The 24,093-nt window shown below is 50.2% G+C and overlaps 1 protein-coding gene across 1 annotated transcript in view; it reads left to right on the top strand.

Annotated features, from left to right (window-relative positions):
• LOC119951016 (chloride channel protein-like) overlaps positions 1-24,093 on the top strand; it is a 171,700-nt gene that overhangs the window by 6,737 nt on the left and 140,870 nt on the right. The window contains exon 4 of the mRNA XM_038774050.1: positions 18,151-18,252. Within this exon, the coding sequence (XP_038629978.1) occupies positions 18,212-18,252 (41 nt within the window). The 5' untranslated portion in view covers positions 18,151-18,211. The remainder of the gene's footprint in view (positions 1-18,150; positions 18,253-24,093) is intronic.

The raw sequence follows: 24,093 nt of genomic DNA, 5'->3' as shown, positions 1-24,093 counted from the left end.
CCCGCCGTTTCAGAGGTGGTTTAAACCTCGGCGGCGGGAGAAGGCCTCCCAGCGGCGGGACTTCGGCCCATCCGGGCCGGAGATTTGAGGTAAGTTTAAAAAAAATGAAATCCCGCCGGCGCCAGCTGTTTTCACAGGCTGCCGGCGGGATTTGCACAACGCCGGTTTATGACCGGCGGGAGAATTCAAAAACCTGCGGGAGCGGAAATAACGCCGCTTCCCGCTAATTCTCCGACCCTGCGTGGGGTCGGAGAATTTCGCCCCAAGAGAGAGAGACGGTGACCGAGAGAGAGAGGCGGAGACCAAGAGAGAGAGAGAGACAGTGACCGAGAGAGGGAGAGAGAGGCGGAGACCAAGAGAGAGAGACGGTGACCAAGAGAGAGAGAGAGACAGTGACCAAGAGAGAGAGAGAGAGACGGTGACTGAGAGAGAGAGACGGAGACCGAGAGAGCGAGAAGCGGAGACCAAGAGAGAGAGAGAGAGAGAGACGGTGACCGAGAGAGAGAGAAGACGGTGACTGAGAGGGAGAGAGGCGGAGGCCAAGAGAGAGAGAGAGAGAGAGAGGCGGAGACCGAGAGAGAGAGGCGGAGACCAAGAGAGAGAGAGACGGTGACCGAGAGAGAGAGAGAGAGAGGTGGAGACCAAGAGAGAGACGGTGACCGAGAGAGAGAGAGAGAGGCGGAGACCAAGAGAGAGAGAGAGAGAGGCGGAGACCGAGAGAGAGAGAGAGGCGGAGACCGAGAGAGAGAGGCGGAGACCGAGAGAGAGAGACGGTGACCGAGAGAGAGAGAGAGAGACGGTGACCGAGAGAGAGAGAGACGGTGACCGAGAGAGAGAGAGAGAGAGACGGTGACCGAGAGAGAGAGAGAGACGGTAACCGAGAGAGAGAGAGAGAGACGGTGGCCGAGAGAGAGAGAGTTGGTGACCGAGAGAGAGAGAGACGATGACCGAGAGAGAGAGACGGTGACCGAGAGAGAGTGAGATAGAGACGGTGACCGAGAGAGAGAGAGATTGAGACGGTGACCGAGAGAGAGAGAGAGACGGTGACCGAGAGAGAGAGAGAGAGACGGTGACCGAGAGAGAGAGAGAGACGGTGACCGAGAGAGAGAGACAGAGATGGTGACCGAGAGAGACGGTGACCGAGAGAGAGAGAGACGGTGACCGAGAGAGAGAGAGAGAGAGAGACGGTGACCGAGAGAGAGAGAGAGACGGTGACCGAGTGAGAGAGAGAGACGGTGACCGAGAGAGAGAGAGAGAGAGACGGTGGCCGAGAGAGAGAGAGAGACAATGACCGAGAGAGAGAGAGAGAGACGGTGATCGAGAGAGAGAGCGAGACGGTGACCGAGAGAGTGAGAGAGACAATGACCGAGAGAGAGAGAGAGAGACGGTGATCGAGAGAGTGAGAGAGACGGTGACCGAGAGAGAGAGAGAGTCGGTGACCGAGAGAGAGAGAGAGACGGTGACCGAGAGAGAGAGAGAGACGGTGACCGAGAGAGAGAGAGTGAGACGGTGACCAAGAGAGAGAGAGAGAGACGGTGACCGAGAGAGAGAGAGAGACGGTGACCGAGAGAGAGAGAGAGAGACGGTGACCGAGAGAGAGAGAGAGACGGTGACCTAGAGAGAGAGAGAGATGGTGACCGGGAGAGAGAGAGAGAGAGAGACGGTGACCGAGAGAGAGAGAGAGAGAGACGGTGACCGAGAGAGAGAGACGGTGACCGAGAGAGAGAGAGAGAGGCGGTGACCTGGAGAGAGAGAGAGACGGTGACCGAGAGAGAGAGAGCGAAGGTGACCGAGAGAGAGAGAGACGGTGACCGAGAGAGAGAGAGACGGTGACCGAGAGAGAGAGAGATTGAGACGGTGACCGAGAGAGAGAGAGAGACGGTGACCGAGAGAGAGAGAGAGACGGTGACCGAGAGAGAGAGAGCGAAGGTGACCGAGAGAGAGAGAGACGGTGACCGAGAGAGAGAGAGACGGTGACCGAGAGAGAGAGAGAGTGAGACGGTGACCGAGAGAGAGAGAGAGACGGTGACCGAGAGAGAGAGAGAGACGGTGACCGAGAGAGAGAGAGCGAAGGTGACCGAGAGAGAGAGAGCGAAGGTGACCGAGAGAGAGAGAGATTGAGACGGTGACCGAGAGAGAGAGAGAGACGGTGACCGAGAGAGAGAGAGACGGTGACGAAAGAGAGAGAGAGAGAGAGAGAGAGACGGTGACCGAGAGAGAGAGACGGTGACCGAGAGAGAAAGAGAGACAGTGACCGAGAGAGAGAGAGAGAGAGAGACGGTGACCGCGAGAGAGAGGGAGACGGTGACCGAGAGAGAGAGGGAGAGACGGTGACCGAGAGACAGAGAGATAGAGACGGCGACCGAGAGAGAGAGAGAGACGGTGACCGAGAGAGAGAGAGAAACGGTGACCGAGAGGGAGACGGTGACCGAGAGAGAGAGAGAGACGGTGACCGAGAGAGAGAGAGACGGTGACCGAGAGAGAGAGAGAAACGGTGACCGAGAGAGACGGTGACCGAGAGAGAGAGAGAGAGAGACGGTGACCGAGAGAGAGAGACGGTGACCGAGAGAGAGAGAGAGAGAGAGAGAGACGATGACCGAGAGAGAGAGACGGTGACCGAGAGAGAGAGAGAGAGAGAGACGGTGACCGAGAGAGAGAGAGAGAGACGGTGACCGAGAGAGAGAGAGACGGTGACCGAGAGAGAGAGAGACGGTGATCGAGAGAGAGAGGGAGAGACAGTGACCGAGAGAGAGAGAGAGACGGTGACCGAGAGAGAGAGAGAGACGGTGACCGAGAGAGAGAGAGAGACGGTGACCGAGAGAGAGAGAGACGGTGACCGAGAGAGAGAGAGAGAGAGAGACTCTGTAGGGGGCCAGAAACAAAAAGCAGTAAGGGGTGGAAGTGTGAGGCAGGGAGGCCATCGACAAAAATCAAAAAGGCCACAGTACAGGGTATAGTGACTGAGGAGAGTGTGAAAAGGGAGGTGGTCAATGCCATGATGTGCAGACATGCAGATAATGACATACAGACAGGCAGCTAATGAACACAGAGAACAGGACATGACCAATGAGCAGGCAGGACACTCAGGGGTGGGATCTGACTATAAAAGGCACGAGGCGCTCACACTCTGCCTCTTTCCACTGATAAACATCTACAGAGTGAGTCAGGGTGTATTTACAGTATCACACCTCCAGCACGTGGCTAAGAGTTAGTCTGGTTCAGTCAGACAGAGTAACCACACTTAGGTTAGCAGAGAGTCGAACTCATAGGGAACTGTGCTAACTGTGCTACTGGTTCAATAAATCAGATTGAACTAACTTCAAAGTCTGGAGTATCTTTTGAGCATCCAGTGGCAGCCCGTGTTATCCCAGAGTACAGAACACAACATACTACCAGGAGACTGCTTAATCTAGGTGGTTTACCTCAGTCTGTTCTGTGACGACCAGCAAACGTATCCCGGCACCATGGAGAAGATTCAGGCTCCTCACCAGCTCAGGACCTCCGGCAATCTCAGTGCCAACTGGCTGACATTCAAGCAAAAGTTTCTGCTGTACATCGAAGCTTCAGACCTCGTGGGTGGGTCTGATGGAAGGATGCTCGCGCTTCTCCCGTCAACAGCAGGTGATCAAGCCATTGAACAATTCAACTCTTTTCAGGTCACCGAAGGCCAGGACAAGATAAAGTTTCAGACCACCCTGAACAAGTTTGACAGTCACTGTGAAATGGGCACCAATGAAATCTTTCAGCGCTACATATTCAAACAGCATCTACAAGGTAAAGATGAAGCTTTCAACTCCGTCTTAACTAACTTCCGCCTGTCAGCGCAATCCTGCAACTTTGGTGATATTGCTGACTCCATGATTAGAGACCAAATCGTTTTTGGAGTTCACTCTGATCCTCTGAGAGAGCAGTTACTGAAAATCAAGCATATGACCCTGCCAGTCGTGATTGAAACATGCACAGTGCATGAGCACGCCAAAAATCGCTATGTCCAGTACAAATTGGCTGAAAAATGAGAAACTTGCCTCCCAGGAGGCAGAGTGTGTGCAGGCCATCTCCCCGATGCTGCGCCTCAGCATTGATGAAAGCGGCCATTTTGTGCTCTTTTCCCGGGGCCCCATGCATGTGCTACGACGCGAGTAGCGTCAGGATGCCGACGTCATGACGTGCTCGATCTGCGGCAACACCCACTAAAAGAAACACTGCCCTGCAAGAGGCAGGCGCTGTTTAAACTGCGGGAAGCCTGGACACTATGCAGCCTTGTGCAGGTCTGCACCACCAGTCAGGGGCCAGCGCTCCCAATTCCGACGACGGTGCGTTCAGAGTGTGGAGCAACGATTACAGGATTCTGATCCTGGCAGCACGACGGATCCAGGGGAAGAATTCCTGAACTCTGCCTACTGTGTGGACATCATTACCAAATGTGAATATGCCACATCCAACTCATCACAAATTCAATCCATCCTCGCTGTGGATTCTGCGGACCAATGAAAATGAAAAATGAAAATCGCTTATTGTCACAAGTAGGCTTCAAATGAAGTTACTGTGAAAAGCCCCTAGTCGCCACATTTTGGCGCCTGTTCGGGGAGGCTGTTACGGGAATTGAACCGTGCTGCTGGCCTGCCTTGGTCTGATTTCAAAGCTACCGATATCGCCCTGTGCTAAACAGCCCCAATGGCGTGCGGTGAGGCAAGTCAACCACTGTTCCATCCAGTTTCAGCTGGACACAGGTGCTTCTGCCAACCTCCTCTCAAAGGCAGATTTCAAACGCATCAAGAAGCCGCCCAAGGTCCTTCCAGCAACCTGCCAGCGCCTGGACTACAATGGAAATGCCATCACGACATTGGGATCCTGCCATCTACTCGTCTCCAACCGGAACACCCATGCACGGTTACGTTTTGAAATTGCCAAGCCAGACAGGGCATCCCTACTTGGTGCGCATGCCTGGAAGCAGCTGAACCTTGTTCAGCGGGTTTACACAACAACATCCTCCAATGTGGATCTTCAGGCCGGCATTGACGACATTCTCACTCAGTATCCGGATGTGTTCGACGGGATGGGCACGCTGCCATATCGATACATGATTCTGCTCCAACCTGATGCCAAGCCAATGGTCCACGCACCACGTCGGGTCCCGGCTCCGCTGAGGGAGCGCCTGAAGGCACAGCTCAAGATTCTTCAGCAACAGGGCATCATTTCCAAGGTAACCGAACCGACTGACTGGGTCAGCTCGATGGTATGTGTTAGAAAGCCTTCGGGAGACCTGCGCATCTGCATTGATCCCAAGGATCACAATAAGAATATAATATGTGAACATTACCCCATCCCGAAGCAGGAGGAACTCACCAGTGAGATGGCACACGCACCAAGTTAGATGCGTCACATGGTTTCTGGCAAATCCAGCTGGATGAAACCGGCAGAAGGCTCTGCACCTTCGACACACCGTTTGGCAGATACTGCTATAATTGCATGCCGTTTGGCATTGTCTCGGCCTCGGAGATCTTCCATCGCATCATGGAGCAGATCATGTAGGGCATTGAAGGGGTTCGTGTGTACGTGGACGACATCATCATATGGCCCACGACCCCTGAAGAGCATGTTTCCCGTCTCCAGCAGGTATTCCGCCGTGTCCATGCCAATGGCCTGAAGCTGAACAGGTCCAAATGTTGCTTTGGCATGTCGACACTCAAATTCCTAGGTGACCAGATCTCTCAGCAGGGTGTGCGCCCGGACACAGACAAGGTCGAGGCCATCGAAGCCATGAAGGTCCCTGAAGACAAGGTGGTGTTGCGTTTCCTGGGCATGGTCAATTTTCTGGGCAAGTTCATCCCAAACCTGGCCTCACACACCACGGCCCTACGAAACCTGGTGAAAAAGTCCACTGCCTTTGGGTGGAAGGCAGCCCATCAGGCAGAGTGGTTGGAGCTGAAAGCCAAGCTCACCACTGCACCCGTCTTGGCATTTTTCGACCCAGACAGGGAGACGAAGATCTTGACAGATGCGAGCCAGGATGGCATCGGTGCGGTGCTGCTTCAACGCGATGACACTTCATCATGGGCACCGGTAGCCGACGCATCGACGGCCATGATGCCCACCGAAACAAGGTATGCGCAAAGAGAGAAGGAATGCCTGGGTCTTCTCACTGGCATTCTCAAGTTTCACAACTATATCTACGGCCTGCTGACATTCACTGTCGAAACGGATCATAGGCCTCTGGTCCACATTATCCACAAGGACCTGAACGACATGACGCCTTGGTTGCAGCGCATCCTCCTCAAACACAGAAGGTACGACTTTGACTTAGTGTACACGCCTGGCAAGGAGCTCATCATCGCTGATGCATTGTCCCGCTCCATCATCGCTGATGCATCGTCCCGCTCCATCATCGCTGATGCATCGTCCCGCTCCATCATCGCTGATGCATTGTCCCACTCCATCATCGCTGATGCATCGTCCCGCTCCATCACATTGCCTCGTGAACCGCTGGAATTCATCCGGCAGATTGAATCACAGGTGCAGCTGTGTGCTAGCACCCTCCTGGCATCTGATGAGAAAGTGGCTCGTATCCGCGAGGAGACAGCCAAAGACCCCCTCTTGCAGTGTGTCATGCACCACCTCGCCAATGACTGGCAGAAAGGGCAATGACCTCAATTTTACAATGTAAAGGACAACCTCCTCAAGCTGGACCGTATTGTCATTCCACTCAGTCTCCAGAGCTTGGTGCTCTGCCAAATCCATGAGGGACACCGGAGAAGTGCAGACGCGGAGCCAGGCAGGCTGTCTACTGGCCCGGTATTAGCCAGGACATCTCGAACATGGTCCTCAACTGTACGACCTGTCAACGCTTCCAGCCAGCGCAGAGCAAGGAGACACTCCAGCAGCATGAAATTGAGACCTTCCCGTAGTCCAAGGTTGGCATTGACCTCTTTTGTGCGAATAGTCATGACTATGTGTTGATTATTGACTATTTCTCCAATTACCCTGAAGTCGTGAAGCTCTCAGACCTCACATCTCGGACCGTCATCAAGGCCTGGAAGGAGACGTTCTCCAGGCATGGTATCCCACTCATTGTCATGAGTGAAAATGGCCCATATTTCAACAGCCACGAGTGGTCTATGTTTGCCAAGTCATACCATTTCAAACATGTCACTTCCAGCCCACACTATCCGCAGTCCAATGGGAAAGTTGAAACAGGGGTGCACATTGTGAAACATAGAACATTACAGCGCAGCGCAGGCCCTTCGGCCCTCGATGTTGCGCCGATCTGCGAAACCCCTCTTAAGATCAGTAGGGCAGCACGGTAGCATGGTGGTTAGCATAAATGCTTCACAGCTCCAGGGTCCCAGGTTCGGTTCCCGGCTGGGTCACTGTCTGTGCGGAGTCTGCATGTCCTCCCCGTGTGTGCGTGGGTTTGCTCCGGTTTCACAGTCCAAACATGTGCGGGTTAGGTGGATTGGCCATGCTAAATTGCCCGTAGTGTCCTTAAAAGTAAGGTTCGGGGGGGGGGTTGTTGGGTTACGGGTTTAGGATGGATACGTGGGTTTGAGTAGGGTGATCATTACTCGGCACAACATCGAGGGCCGAAGGACCTGTTCTGTGCTGTACTGTTCTATGTTCTATGTTCTAAGCCCATCTACACTATGCCTATCCAATGACCATTTGAATGCGTTTAGCGTTGGCAAGTCCACTACTGTTGCAGGCAGGGCATTCCACGCCCTTACTACTCTCTGAGTAAAGAACCTACCTCTGACATCTGTCCTGTATCTATCTCCCCTCAATTTAAAGCTATGTCCCCTCATGCTAGACATCACCATCTGAGGAAAAAGGCTCTCAATGTCCACCCTATCTAATCCTCTGATCATCTTGTATGCCTCAATTAAGTCACCTCTTAACCTTCTTCTCTCTAATGAAAACAGCCTCAAGTCCCTCAGCCTTTCCTCATAAGATCTTCTCTCCATACCAGGCAACATCCTGGTAAATCTCCTCTGCACCCTTTCCAATGCTTCCACATCCTTCCTATAATGCGCCGACCAGAACTCCACGCAATACTCCAAATGCGGCCGCACCAGAGTTATGGTCAACTGCAACATGATCTCATGGCTCCGAAACTTAATTCCTCTACCAATAAAAGCTAACACACCGTATGCCTTATTAACAACCCTCTCAACCTGGGTGGCAACTTTCAGGGATCTATGTACATGGACACCGAGATCTCTCTGCTCGTCCACACTACCAAGAATCTTACCATTAGCCCAGTACTCTGTCTTCCTGTTATTCCTTCCAAAATGAATCACCTCACACTTTTCTGCATTAAACTCCATTTGCCACCTGTCAGCCCAGCGCTGCAGCTTATCTATGTCCCTCTGTAACTTGTAACATCCTTCTGCACTGTCCACAACTCCACCGACTTTAGTGTCATCTGCAAATTTACTCACCCATCCTTCTACGCCCTCCTCCAGGTCATTTATAAAAATGACAAAAAGCAGTGGCCCCAAAACAGATCCTTGTGGTACACCACTAGTAACTGGACACCAGTCTGAACATTTCCCATCAACCACCGCCCTTTGTCTTCTTCCAGCTAGCCAATTTCTGATCAAAACTGCTAAATCGCCCTGAATTCCATTTTCTGCAATAGCCTACCGTGGGGAACCTTATCAAACGCTTTACTGAAATCCATATGCACCTCATCAACTGCTTTACCCTCATCCACCTGTTTGGTCACCTTCTCGAAGAACTCAATAAGGTTTGTGAGGCACGACCTACCCGTCACAAAACCATGTTGACTATCTCTGATCAAATTATTCCTTTCCAGATGATTATACATCCTATGTCTCATAAACCTTTCCAAGACTTTGCCCACAATGGAAGTAAGGCTCACTGGTCTATAGTTACCGGGGTTATCTCTACTCCCCTTCTTGAACAAGGGGACAACATTTGCTATCCTCCAGTCCTCTGGCACTATTCCTGAAGACAAAGATGACTTAAAGATCAAAGCCAAAGGCTCAGCAATCCCCTCCCTAGCTTCCCAGAGAATCCTATGATAAATCCCATCCGGCCCAGGGTACTTATCTATTTTAACACTTTCCAGAATCGCTAACACCTCCTCCTTATGAACCTCAAGCCCTTCTAGTCTAGTAGCCTGTATCTCAGTATTCTCCTCGACAACATTGTCTTTTTCCTGTGTGAATACTGACGAAAAATATTAATTGAGCACCTCTCCTATCTCCTCGGACTCCACGCACAACTTCCCACTACTGTCCTTGACTGGCCCTGCTCTTACCCTAGTCATTCTTTTATTCCTGACATATCTATAGAAAGCTTTAGGGTTATCCTTGATCCTACCTGCCAAAGACTTCTCACGTCCCCTCCTGGCTCTTCTTAGCTCTCTCTTTAGATCCTTCCTAGCTAACTTGTAACTCTCAAGCGCCCTAACTGAACCATCACGTCTCATCATTACATAAGCCCCCTTCTTCTTCTTGACAAGTGTTTCAACTGCTTTAGTAAACCATGGTTCCCACGCTCGACCACTTCCTCCCTGCCTGACAGGTACATACTTATCAAGGACACGCAATAACTGTTCCTTGAACATGCTCCACATTTCCATTGTGCCCATCCCCTGCAGTTTTCCTCTCCATCCGATGCATCCAAAGTCTTGCCTCATCGCATCATAATTGCCGTTGCCCAGATATGACTCTTGCCTTGCGGGACATACCTATCCCTTTCCATCACTAAAGTAAACGTAATCGAATTGTGGTCACTATCGCCAAAGTGCTCACCTACCTCCAACTCTAACACCTGTCCTGGTTCATTACCCAGTACCAAATCCAATACGACCTCGCCTCTCGTTGGCCTATCTACATACTGCATCAGGAAACCCTCCTGCACATATTGGACAAAAACGGACCCATCTAAAGTACTCGAACTATAGTATTTCCAGTCAATATGAAAATGAAATGAAATGAAAAATGAAAATCGCTTATTGTCACGAGTAGGCTTCAATGAAGTTACTGTGAAAAGCCCCTAGTCGCCACATTCCAGCGCCTGTCCGGGGAGGCTGGTGCGGGAATCGAACCGTGCTACTGGCCTCCTTGGTCTGCTTTAAAAGCCAGCGATTTAGCTCAGTGAGCTAAACCAGCCCCAATATTTGGAAAGTTAAAGTCTTCTATAACAACTTTCGCTCCTATCCAGAATCATCTTTGCAATCCTTTCCTCTACATCTCTGGAACTTTTCGGAGGCCTATAGAAAACCCCTAACAGGGTGACCTCTCCTTTCCTGTTTCTAAACTCAGCCCTACTACCTCAGTAGTCGAGTCCTCATCAAACGTCCTTTCAGCCACCGTAATACTGTCCTTGACTAACAATGCCACCCCTTCCCCTCTCTTACCACCTTCCCTGAGCTTACTGAAATATCGAAACCCCGGAACCTGCAACAACCATTCCTGTCCCTGCTCTATCCATGTCTCCGAAATGGCCACAACATCGAAGTCCCAGGTACCAACCCATGCCGCTAGCTCACCCACCTTATTCCGGATGCTCCTGGCATTGAAGTAGACGCACTTTAAACCACCTTCCTTCCTGCCAGTACACTCCTGCAACTTTGAAACCTTACTCATGACCTCACTACTCTCAACCCCTTGTTCCTTGTTTACTGGAGCTACAATTCAGGTTCCCAATCCCCTGCTGAACTAGTTTAAACCCTCCTGAAGAGCATTAGCAAACTTCCCCCCCCCCCCCCCCCCCCCAGGATATTAGTACCCCTCTGGTCCATGTGTAGACCATCCCGTTTGTAGAGGTCCTACCTACCCCAGAATGAGCCCCAATTGTCCAGGAATCTGAAACCCTCCTGCACCATCCCTGTAGCCATATGTTCAATTGCTCTCTCTCCCTATTCCTCGACTCGCTAGCAGTGGCACGGGTAACAACCCAGAGATAATAACTCTGTTTGTCCTGGATCTAAGTTTCCACCCTAGCTCCCTGAATTCCTGCCTTACATCCCTATCCCTTTTCCTACCTATGTCGTTGGTACCTATGTGGACCACGACTTGGGGCTGCTCCCCCTCCCCCTTAAGGATTCCGAAAACACGATCCAAGACAGCTTATATGCAAGTCCGCGGATTCTGCTTCTGACATCTACCTCACGCTGCTTACATACAGGGCGACCCCACTGTCCACTGGCATGTCGCCAGCTCAACTCCTGATGAACAGGGACCTGCGGACGACGCTTCCAGCCATACACTTTCCCAACCTGGATCACCTCCCGGTGCTGTAGAAGGTGCAGCAGCTCTGAAACCAGCAAAAGCAGGGCTATGATGCTCATGCCACCAATTTGCCCGTGTTATCCCCGGCAGACACTGTCAGGATCAAGATACCGGATAGTGGCTGGTCTGCTCCAGCTGTCGTTGTTCAACAGGCTGCGCCCCGCTCGAATGTTGTACGTATGGCTGATGGTTCTGTTGTGCGATGAAACAGACGGGCACTGCGCAAAGTTGCCTGCCCGCAACCGCTTCGTTTCCGTCCGTTGTTTTGCCACCTCCTGATACCTCGAACTACGAGGCCACCAGTCAGGCTTCCATCCCGCCTGTCAAGGCGCCGTCGTCCCCACCACCACGACAAGGATCAGACACAAGCCCCAGAGACTGGACTTATGAAGATTTGTTTTGTTTGCTATGTTCTGTTTTCTCACATTAGACAGCTGTCTTCACATGTAAATACGTACACATATTCCACCGCTTGTAAATATGTTCATATATGCCACATGTAAGTACGTTACCATATGCCAACAAAACATTTAAAAAAGGGGAGATATCATGATATGCAGACATGCAGATAATGATATACAGACAGGCACAGACAGGCAACTAATGAACACAGAGAACAGGACATGACCAATGAGCAGGCAGGACACTCAGGGGTGGTATCACACTATAAAAGGCACGAGGCACTCACACTCCGCCTCTTTCCACTGATGAACATCTACAGAGTGAGTCAGGATGTATGTACAGTATCACACCTCCAGCACGTGGCTAAGAGTTAGTCTGGTTCAGTCAGACAGAGTAACCACACTTAGGTTAGCAGAGAGTCGAACTCATAGAGAACTGTGCTAACTGTACAACTGGTTCAATAAATCAGATTGAACTAACTTCAAGGTCTGGAGTATCTTTTGGTTAAAGCTGCATCCAGTGGCAGCTGTGTTATCCCAGAGTACATAACACAACAGTCAATCAGGATTGAGGGTGTTGTACCTAAATGTGCCCAGTATCCGGAACAAGGTAAATGAGCATATCGCGCACATTGAAATCGGCCGGTACGATGTTGTCGGCATCACAGAGACGTGGCTGCAAGGGGATCAGGGCTGGGATCTAAATATACAAGGATATCTGTCCTATCAAAAGGACAGGCAGATGGGCAAAGTGGGCGGGGTTGCATTGTTAGTAAGGAATGAAGTTAAATCGATAGCAAGGAGCGATATAGGATCAGAAGGCATAGAATCTCTGTGGATAGAGTTGAGGAAACGCAAAGGTAAAAAGACCCTGATGGGAGTTATGAATAAATCAGGAGATAGAAAAGGCCTGTAAAAAAGGCAATATTACAATAATCATGGGGACTTCAATATGCAGGTGGGCTGGGAAAATCAGGTTGGTAGTGGATCCCAAGAAAAGGAGTTTGTGGAATGTCTAAGATGTTTTTTTGGAGCAGCTTGTGGCAGAGCCTGATTGGAACAGGCAATTCTGGATTTGGTGCTGTATAATGAGGCAGACTTGATGAGGGAACTTACGGTGAAGGAACCCTGAGGGAGCAGTGATCACAATATGATAGAATTTACCCAGCAGTTTGAGAGGGAGAAGCTGCAATCAGATGTAACGGTATTACAATTAAATAAGGGTAACTACAAAGACATGAGGGAGGAGCTGGCCAGAGGTGACTGGAAAAGGAGCCGAGCAGGGAAGACAGTGGAACAGCAATGGCAGGAGTTTTTGGGGGGTTATTCGGGAGGCAGAACAGAAATTCATCCCAAGGATGAGGAAACATGCTAAGGGGAGGACAAGGCAGCCATGGCTGACAAGGGAAGTCAAGGACAGCAGAAAAGCTAAACAAAAAGCATACAAAGTGGCGACAATTAGTGGGAAACCAGAGGATTGGGAAGCCTTTAAAAGCGAGCAGAGGACAACTAAAAAAGCAATAAGGGGGGAGAAGATGAAGTATGAGTGCAAGCTAGCTAGGAATATAAAGGAAGATAGGAAGAGTTTTTTTAAAAGGTAAGAGAAAGGCAAAAATAGACATTGGACCACTGGAAAATGTGGCTGGAATGGCAGAAGAACTGAATAGTTACTTTGCATCAGTCTTCAAGGTGAAAGACACTAGTGGGATGCCAGAGCTCCAGGAGAACCAGGTGGCAGAGGTGAGTGCAGTGACCATTACGAAGGAGAAGGTTCTGGGGAAATTGAAAGGTCTGAAGGTGGATAAGTCACCTGGACTGGATGGACTACACCCCAGGGACTTAAAAGAGATAGCTGAGGAGATTGTGGAGGCATTAGTCATGATCTTTCCGGAATCACTGGAGGCAGGAAGGGTCCCAGAGGACTGGAAAGTGGCTAATGTAACATCTCTGTTTAAGAAGGGAGGTAGGCAGAAGATGGGAAATTATAGGCCGCTTAGCCTGACTTCGGTCATTGGTAAGATTTTGGAGTCTGTTGTTAAAGATGAGATCGCAAAGTAGTTGGAAGTGCATGGTAAAATGGGACTGAGTCAGCACGGCTCTGTCAAAGGGAGGCCATGTCTGACAAATCTGTTAGAGTACTTTGAGGCGTGAACAAGGAAGTTAGACAAAGGAGAACCAGTGGACGTGATTTATTTAGATTTCCAGAAGGCCTTTAACAAGGTGCCGCATTGGAGACTGTTAAATAAGTTAAGAGCCCATGGTGTTAAGGGTAAGATCCTGGCATGGATAGTGGATTGGCTGACTGGCAGAAGGCAGAGAGTGGGGATGAGGGGGTCTTTTTCAGGATGGCAGCCGGTGACTAGTGATGTGCCTCAGGGGTCTGTGCTGGGACCACAACTTTTTACAATATACATTAATGATCTGGAAGAAGGTACTGGAGGCACGATTACTAAGTTTGTAGATGGTACAAAGATCTGTAGAGGGACAGGTAGTATTGAGGAAGCAAGGGGGCTGCAGAAGGATTTGGACAAGTTAGGAGAGTGGACAATGGAGTGGCAAATGAAATACAATATGGAGAAGTGTGAGGTTATGCACTTTGGAAGGAGGAATTTAGGCATAGACTATTTTCTAAATGGGGTAATGCTTCAGAAATCAGAAGCACAAAGGGACTTGGGAGTCGTTGCTCACGATTCTCTTAAGGTTAACGTGCAGGTTCAGTCAGCAGTTAATTAGGCAAATGCAATGTTTGCATTCATGCCAAGAAGGCTAGAATACAAGACCAGGGATGTGCTTCTGAGGCTGTATAAGGCTCTGGTCAGACCCCATTTGGAGAATTGTGAGCAGTTTTGGGCCCCGTATCTAAGGAAGGATGTGCTGGCTGTCATGATATGCAGACATGCAGATAATGATATACAGACAGGCACAGACAGGCAGCTAATGAACACAGAGAACAGGACATGACCAATGAGCAGGCAGGACATTCAGGGGTGATATCTCACTACAAAAGGCACAAGGCGCTCATACTCTGCCTCTTTCCACTAATGAACATCTACAGAGTGAGTCAGGGTGTATGTACAGTATCACACCTCCAGCACGTGGCTAAGAGTTAGTCTGGTTCAGTCAGACAGAGTAACCACACTTAGGTTAGCAGAGAGTCAAACTCATAGGGAACTGTGCTAACTGTACTACTGGTTCAATAAATCAGATTGAACTAACTTCAAGGTCTGGAGTATCTTTTGGTCAGAGCTGCATCCAGTTTCAGCCTGTGCATAACACATCACTGGCCTTGGAAAGGGTCCAGAGGAGGTTCACAAGAATGATCCCTGGAATGAAGAACTTGTCGTATGAGGAGCAGTTGAAGACTCTGGGTCTGTACTCACTGGAGTTTAGAAGGATGAGAGGGGATCTTATTGAAACTTACAGGTTACTGCGAGGCCTGGATAGAGTGGACGTGGAGAGGATGTTTCCACTTGTAGGAAAAACTAGAACCAGAGGACACAATCTCAGACTGAAGGGACGATCCTTTAAAACAGAGATGAGGAGGAATTTTTTCAGCCAGAGGGTGGTGAATCTGTGGAACTCTTTGCCGCAGAAGGCTGTGGAGGCCAAATCACAGAGTGTCTTTAAAACAGAGATAGATAGCTTCTTGATCAATAAGGGGATCGGGGTTATGGGGAGAAGGCAGGAGAATGGGGATGAGAAAATATCAGCCATGATTGAATGGCGGAGCAGTCGGTGGGCCGAATGGCCTCCTGTTTCTCCTATATCTTATGGTCTTATGGACCGAGAGAGAGAGTGAGACGGTGACCGAGCGAGAGAGAGAGAGAGAGATGGTAACCGAGGGAGAGAGAGAGAGACGGTGGCTGATATGGAGAGAGAGCGAGAGACCCTGATCGACAGAGAGAGGGAGAGAGACGATGATCGAGAGATAGAGACGGTGACCAAGAGAGACGTTGACCGAGAGAGAGACGGTGACCCAGAGAGGGAGATGTTGACCGAGAGAGAGAGAGAGAGAAAGAGAGTCAGTAACCGAGACAGAGAGAAAGAGAGAGACAGTGACCAAGAGAGAGAGACGGTGACCGAGAGAGAGAGACGGTGACCGAGAGAGAGAGAGGGAGATGTTGACCCAGAGGGAGAGAGAGAAAGAGAGAAAGAGAAACAGTGACCGAGACAGAGAGAGAGAGAGAGACGGTGATAGAGACAGAGAGACGGTGACCGAGAGAGAGAGAGAGACAGTGGCCGAGAGAGAGAGCGAGATGTTGACCGAGAGTGAGAGAGAGAAAGAGAAACAGTGACCGAGACAGAGAGAGAGAGGCGGTGACCAAGATGGTTAACGGGAGAAAAGAGACATTGACCGGGAGCGAGAGAGGGAGAGAGAGATGGTGTCCAAGGGAGAGAGTGAGAGAGACAGTGTCAGAGAGAGTGGTCAGCACGGCAGCACAAGTGGATAGCACTGTGGCTTCACAGCGCCAGGGTCCCAGGTTCGATTCTCCACTGGGTCAGTGTCTGTGCGGAGTCTCTACATTCTCCCCGTGTCTGCGTGGGTTCCCCCGGGTGCTCCAATTTCCTCCCACAGACCAAAGACGTGCAGGTTAGGTGGATTGACCATGATAAATTGTCCTTAGTGACCAAGAATGTTAGGAAGGGTTACGGCGATAGGGTGGAAGTGAGGGCTTAAGTGGATCGGTGCAGACTCAATGGGCCGAATGGCCTCCTTCTGCACTGTATGTTGTATGTTCCATGAGAGAGAGTGAGAGACGGTGATCGAGAGAGAGAGTGGGACGGTGACTGAGAAAGAGAGGGACAGAGACGGTGACCGAGAGAGAGATCAAGAGAAAGAGAGACGGTGACCGAGGGAGAGGGAGGGAAACGGTGCCAAAAGGTGCCTGAAAGAGACGGTGACACCGAGAGTTAGGCAGACGGTGACAGAGAGAGAGAGAGATGGTGACCGAGAAAGAAAGCAAGACAGTGACCGAAAGACAGAGACGATGACCGAGAGAGAGAGAGAGAGACCCGTTACCGAGAGAGAGAGACCGTGACCAAGAGAGAGAGAGTGACGGTTACTGAGAGAGAGATAGACCGTGACCAAGAGAGACGGTGACCGAGAGAGAGAGACGGTTACCGAGAGTGAGAGAGAGAGAGAGACGGTTACCGAGAGAGAGAGACGGTTACCGAGAGTGAGAGAGCGGGAGAGACGGTTACCGAGTGAGAGAGAGAGAGAGATGGTGACCGAAAGAGAGAGAGAGAGAGAGATGGTGACCAAAAGAGAGAGAGAGAGAGACGGTGACCGAGAGAGATGGTGACCGGGGGAGACTGTTACCGAGACAGAGAGACGATAACAGAGAGACCAGGGGAGACAATGATTGAGAGAGATGGTGAACGAGGGAGACGGCGGCCTAAGGAGACGGCAGCCTGAGGAGACGGTGACCGAGGGAGATGTTGGCCTGGGGAGATGGTGACCGGGGAAGACAACGACCGAGGGAGACGGTGACCTGGGCAGACGGCGACCGAGAGGGACAGCGACCAAGAGAGAGAGAGACGGCGAACGAGAGAGAGAGAGACGGCGAACGAGAGAGAGAGAGTGACGGCGACCGAGAGAGAGAGAGACGGCGAACGAGAGAGAGACTGAAGTGACTGAGAGAAAGAGAATGTGACCGAGGAAGACGATGATGCTAACCTCGAAAGACCAGGGGATAGAGGGAGACAGAAACGGTGACTGTGCCTGAGAGAGAGAGAAAGTGGTGATAGAGAGAGAGAGAGTGACGGTGACCGAAAGAGAGAGGGATGATGGCCGAGAGATAGAGAGAGACAGTGACCAAGAGAGTGACAGAGATACGGTGACCGAGAGGAAGGGAGCGGCAGACAGTGCTCGAGAAAGAGAGACTGTGACAGAGAGGGAGAGAGAGAATGGTCGAGCGAGATGGTGACAGAGACCGAGAGAAGGATGGTGACAATAACCGAGAGGGATAGAGAGAGAGAGAGAGAGACGGTGACCAGGGGATAGAGACGGTGACCGAGAGAGAGAGAGTACGGTGACCGAGAGAGAGAGAGACGGTGACCGAGAGAGAGAGACGGTGACCGAGAGAGAGAGAGAGACGGTGACCGAGAGAGAGAGACGGTGACCGAGAGAGAGAGAGAGAGACGGTGACCGAGAGAGAGAGACGGTGACCGAGAGAGAGAGAGAGACGGTGACCGAGAGAGAGAGACGGTGACCGAGAGAGAGAGAGAGAGACGGTGACCGAGAGAGAGAGACGGTGACCGAGAGAGAGAGAGACGGTGACTGAGAGAGAGACGAGACGCTGACCGAGAGAGAGAGAGAGGGTGACAGAGAGAGATGGAGATGGTTACCAAGAGAGACAGTGACGGTAACGGGAGAGAGACGGTGACCATGAGAAAGAAAATGGGTGACCTTGTCCCGGGACAAGGGGCAGGTTATCCCGCCCTGGGCCAAATATTGGGAATCTGACAAGTTGCCTGTGCTTGTTCTCTAGCATTGCCTCTGGATTTCTGGGAGCATTCTTCGTTTACCTCAATCGGCAGTTTGTCTTGTTAATGCAAACACAAACTCTCCTCACAAGAATCCTGCTCAAACAGTGAGTATCTATACTGAGGGAGTGCTGCACTGCCAGAGGGTCTGTACTGAGGGAGTGCCGCACCGTCAGAGGGTCAGTACTGAGGGAGTGCCGCACCGTCAGAGGGTCAGTACTGAGGGAGTGCTGCACTGTCAGAGGGTCAGTACTGAGGGAGTGCCGCACTGTCAGAGGGTCAGTACTGAGGGAGCGCTGCACTGTCAGAGGGTCAGTACTGATGGAGTGCCGCACCGTCAGAGGGTCAGTACTGAGGAAGCGCTGCACTATTTGAGGTCAGTACTGAGGGAGTGCTGCACTGTCAGAGGGTCAGTACTGAGGGAGTGCCGCACCGTCAGAGGGTCAGTACTGAGGGAGTGCCGCACCGTCAGAGGGTCAGTACTGAGGGAGTGCTGCACTGTCAGAGGGTCAGTACTGAGGGAGTGTTGCTCTATTTGAGGTCAGTACTGAGGGAGTGCCGCACTGTCAGAGGGTTAGTACTGAGGAAGTGCCGCACTGTCAGAGGGTCAGTACTGAGGGTGTACCGCACTGTCAAAGTGTCAGCACTGAGGGAGTGCCGCACTGTCAGAGGGTCAATACGAGGGAGGGTAGCACTGTCAGAGGGTCAGTACTGAGGGAGCGCCGCACTGTCAAAGGGTCAGTACTGAGGGAGTGCCGCACTGTCAGAGGGTCAATACGAGGGAGGGCAGCACTGTCAGAGGGTCAGTACTGAGGGAATGCTGCACTGTCAGAGGGTCAGTACTGAGGGAGCGCCGCACTGTCAAAGGGTCAGTACTGAGGGAGTGCCGCACTGTCAGAGGGTCAATACGAGGGAGGGCAGCACTGTCAGAGGGTCAGTACTGAGGGAATGCTGCACTGTCAGAGGGTCAGTACTGAGGGAGCACCGCACTGTCAGTGGGTGGTGCTCTTTTTAACTGGATACTGATATGACAGTTATTAATGATGGTATTGCTTTTCAGAGTCGCCAGGTATCGAATGATACCACCACAAGGTTTTACCGGATATCGATCAAAGACCAAACAACCAGTTAGTTAGTTCAAGTTCAATGATAGTTTATTTACACACAAGAATTACTTTGACATGCAACATAAAACACTACAAGCTAAATCTAAACCTAACACTACAACAACCTGTACTTACCTTCAGGCACCCGGCTTTATGCAGAGGAACAAGGCCTTTGTTCAGACCTTGCGTGGCTGGGTTTGGAGAAGTGACTTCGTTTCTGCTGGGCTCATCCGTCTGGTAGCGATTGTTGGTCTTGAACTTGTCTTCTGGTCGTGATGCTACACTTGGTTTTAGGCGTAGGGTCGGGGCCAAGAGAGATGGACGCTAGGGCCAAGAGAGACTGAACGCATGGCAGTGTCTCTCTTCATCCTTCTGGGGTTTTGCGTTCTTTTGGGCGGTCCTTAGCTTTTGATTTTGGCTTCGATTTTGGCCAATAAAAGGACGGGTGCCTTGATGGCAGGGCGTGTCCTGAGCGGTCATTGACCTTGGCCTTTTGGGGTCCCTGAGCAAAGGGAGTGGCGCCGATGAGTCTGTTTCTGTATCTGTTACCTGAGTACAGGTCTTTTGTTCTGGGGAAATGGGCCATTAGAATGCAAAGTAGCTGGGGGTTTCGATAGCATCTAGTTATCTGAGTTGCCAATATACATAAGCTCTGAGCGTCTGAGTCCTGGGTTGACCATATTTCCCATGGTCCTTTGCAGGTGGCCATATTTCCCAGGATTCTTTGTAAGTGACCATCCCAGATGGCTACATCCTGTCCATTTGATCCTAAACGCGTAGCGTGGTGGATCACACTGTTAATCCTCAGCCGTCCTTGATGTGCCGGTTACCCTTGGTCAGGGACAGGTTCTACACTACTCTGTCCTAAGTTTCTGGAGCATTTACCTAATTTTATCAACACATCATAAATTCATAAACTCTAAGGGGCCACTATGAAGCATTTAATCATTACACATTTAACTCACTTACACAAGGGAACCTCTAACTATCATTACCTAAGCAACTCTCATGCTGCTGGCAAATATCAAAAAGGAACTTATGTACAATACAAACATTTTAAAGAAATAAACAGCAGCATCACATCTCTACTTAATCTATTACAGTCATAGAAGAAGTACAATCTTTTTATTTTGTTAGTAAAAAAGGTTTAAAAGGTTTGTGGGGTTTGTTGGAGTCCAAGGAAAGGGGCTCGGAGTGTGTGTATCAGGGAGCAGGAGGCTCTCCTTCATCATTTGTGGAATCTAAATGTCTGAACGATACTGCAGAGTATTGCTATTACCAAAAGGGCTTCTACTGTATAGGAAAGCCCATTTTACAATGTTTTCGCACCATGTGGGGGTATCAGTGTTTATTCTCATGTGAGATGTGGTGTCCGGGCTAGGGGTCTCATATTGTGTGGCCATGTCCGGGGACGGTGTGGTGTGGGGTACAAAGGCTGTCAGCGCGCGCAGTTGTAGGAATCCAGCGATGATCACAATGGAGGTCATCAGTCCTGTCTTCATCTTGTCTTTTTGTTCTTCGTTCTTCGTATATTCCTGAGGATGCAAACATAATATCTGTTATTATCGTTGGTTAACATCTCGTTTTGTTTGTCTTTCTCTCTTCAACTTCAATTAGAATTGTCATCACGTGTGACTCCCTCAGTTTTTTTTTAAATAACCATTTTAGAGACGAGACATGCGGAAAAAAAACTTCTGTTTAAGTGCAAGGAATCCCGGAGCTTGTGGTCGATGCGGTAAGTGGGCGGACAATTTCTCTGTCCAGGGTCCAGAGGTAGTTCACGTATAGCAGCAAATGTGTAACAACCAAGTGTGTCAAACATGTAAATAGCAGTTGGGGTAACGACCAAAGAGTCGCGGAAGGTAAAGAGTTGAGTGTGCAGGCTGTGGCAAAAAGCATTCTTTAAACCACACGAAAGAGCAGATAAGGGGAAACAAAGACCTGCCAAGGACAGTAAGGAGTGTAAAAAACCATTCCAGATCACTTGAAGTGATCAAAGCATGAGGTGCGTGTGGGCCGCGGCAGGACAAGAATAGGTGGGATTCCCCAGGTAGGGCGGTGATCAGTGCCATTGCTCCACTACCCGAGCTTGGCTGCCCGGATGCATTGGGGGTCATCAGGAGGGGGGATTAGTGCCGTTGCTTACAACCTGGGTGACTGAATGAGCGGAAAGAATTTGTAACATATGGGATCCAACAATTTGTTCGTTTAATGGTCATTGGGCAGTAAATGGCGTCTGAAGGATAACCATGACTGTATCAAGAAATTTTGTAACTGGCTGACATTAATTAAAACCATGTAGCAATAAGAAAGAAAGAAAGCGGGCAGGTTCCATCAGGAAATAGGACACTGTAATTCACATGCGGTTACTTTTTCTCATCATCTGGACACCTCAGGGTTCCATATCAAATAGCGTCGTGAAAGGGTTACCGTAACGGGAGTCAGACTCTGAGTCATCTCCATCTCCCGGTTGCCAAACTCGTGTCTGTTGTTTCTGCGCCGTGGCCGCATGGGCCGTCGTGGGATCCGAATCGTCATTCCTTTCTAATCGACAAGAGTTGTCGCGGTGCCAATGAGGGGTTCATTTATCATCAGGGGCGGTAGCTGCAAACGGCAAATTTCTGTTGTCGGGCGGGGGCTCTGGCTGTGGCAGTGAAAGGGGGTACAGGCGGCCAAACATGTCGTGGTTCCAGGGGCTATCGCTGTCGTCCGAATCAAGCTCAAGGTGGCAAGATGTACCTGTGGGCAGAGACAAGGTCGGGTCTGTGGACGTGCTGTCCTGGCTGGGGTGGGGGGCTGGCGGAATCATCTGCCATTGCTAGGGAGACGTGGTGGGAGTGGCAACATTGGGTTCCATAAACTTTTTAAGCTGGTTGATATGGAACCAACCTGTTTTTTCCATTGGGATACGTTATTTTGTACACACAGGTGCTCACTTTATCTGAAATAGAGTAGGGTCTGATGTGTTAGGCAGGTTGGTTCGATGTTGACTGCAACTGGATGCAGTGAAGCTAGAAACAGACGTCTGACACAAGAGATGATCCAACACTGTTTTATTTAATTAGTGGACTGCTGAACATGTTCAGCTGTGGGTTGACACTCTACTAATCCAACTGATGACCTCTTACTGGCTTGACCAGACTTACACGCTACCGCATGGTAATAGTGCTCACTAGCTTGTGCACTCTGACTGTCTCAGTAGCTGTGTCTTGAGAGAGGGAGAGTCTTAATGTCCTGTGGGCTTTCTAGTGAAAAAGAAAATCGCTTATTGTCACGAGTAGGCTTCAATGAAGTTACTGTGAAAAGCCCCTAGTCGCCACATTCCGGCGCCTGTCCAGGGAGGCTGGTACGGGAATCGAACCGTGCTGCTGGCCTGCTTGGTCTGCTTTAAAAGCCAGCGATTTAGCCGAGTGAGCTAAACCAGCCCCTAGCTAAACCAGCCCCCTAGTGATGGTGTCCTGTCTGCTGATTGCTTGTTCTCTGTTGTGTGTTCATTGGTCATCCTGTGTGTCAATCACTGCCTGTTTGCATCTCATTATATACATGAGTGGATATTATGACATGGTCCTGCAAATTTAGGGGTGAGGAACGAACTGGGATTATACAGGGAAACCATCACTTGCTGACCAACTGTATATTCTACTGGGTGGGCTCTTTTATCAAAGCAGGCCTTACTCTGCTTTTTCCTAGCGCCTAGTCAGACAGCTGCAGCGAGCTGGGCTGCTTTAATATTTTCCGTGAGTTGTTGGACTGCTTTTTCGTGGGTGAGGGCGGTGACTGTGGGGCTGGCCAAATCAAGTCCTAATAAATATTCAGTTCCTTTCATGGGTCGTCCGGTCATGAGGGTGTGGCGGGTGAATCCTGTGGAACTTGATACTGTGTTCCAAATAAACATAAGAGCGAATGGGAGAACTGTGTCTCATGTGGTGTTATGCTGTTGTACCATTTTCCAAAAGTAGTCGCTTTCAGGGTCCGATTCATACGTTCCACAATACCGCTGGATTGGGGGTGATAAGCAATGTGGAATTTTTGTTTTATTCCAAAAATCATTGGGACATTCTGCATTACTCTGCCGGTGAAATGGGAACCTTGGTCTGATTCAATGCTGCGGTGTAGCCCCCAGCATGTAAATATCTACTGTGTTAAGATCTTGGCTGTTGCCTTAGCCATGTTTGTCCTGGAGGGAAATGTTTCCACCCAATTTGTGAAGGTGTCAATTACTACCAACACATATTTAAAACCATTTCTGCATGGGGGGAGGGAACCAATGTAATCGAGCTGTAAATTCGTTCATGGGCCATTAACAGGTCGGGTGTGTCTTAATTTTCCTTTCCTGGACTACCTTTCAGGATTATTCTGTGCGCAGATTAAACAATTCTCAACATAATGCGTGACGTCTGCTTTTAAATCAGGCCACCAGCACAAAGGTCTTAAGTGGGCAATGGTGGTTTCTATCCCCTGATGTCCGTGTCCGTCATGAAACTGGCAAATTAACTGATTTCTGTCCTGGGTGGGGACCACATAAATTCCATTCTTTGAAATTATATTGTCCTGTACCGTCAGTGAGTCCTTGAATTTTTCATAGAGGGCTGGGTAGTTTCCGTCTAAAACTTGCTTAAGAGTGTTGTCTGCCCTTTGGGCATGGGCTAAATCTTCGTTATTGGTCTGTGAAACCTGGACTGTGTATATTAGTTCACTCTCGGGGGGGTTTCCAAAAGTGACCATATCATGATCCTGCCTTTGCTAGGGTGTCTGCCTTTACATTACCGGGTGGGGAGGAATGATGATGGCTTCTGACTTTGATTATGCCATATATGGGCTCTTTTGCTGTCTCAAGAATAT

This window comes from Scyliorhinus canicula, chromosome 16, assembly GCF_902713615.1.
Source record: "Scyliorhinus canicula chromosome 16, sScyCan1.1, whole genome shotgun sequence".
NCBI lineage: Eukaryota > Metazoa > Chordata > Chondrichthyes > Carcharhiniformes > Scyliorhinidae > Scyliorhinus > Scyliorhinus canicula.
Note: the sequence above shows the minus strand (reverse complement) of the source record. Positions and strands in the feature narration are given on the sequence as shown.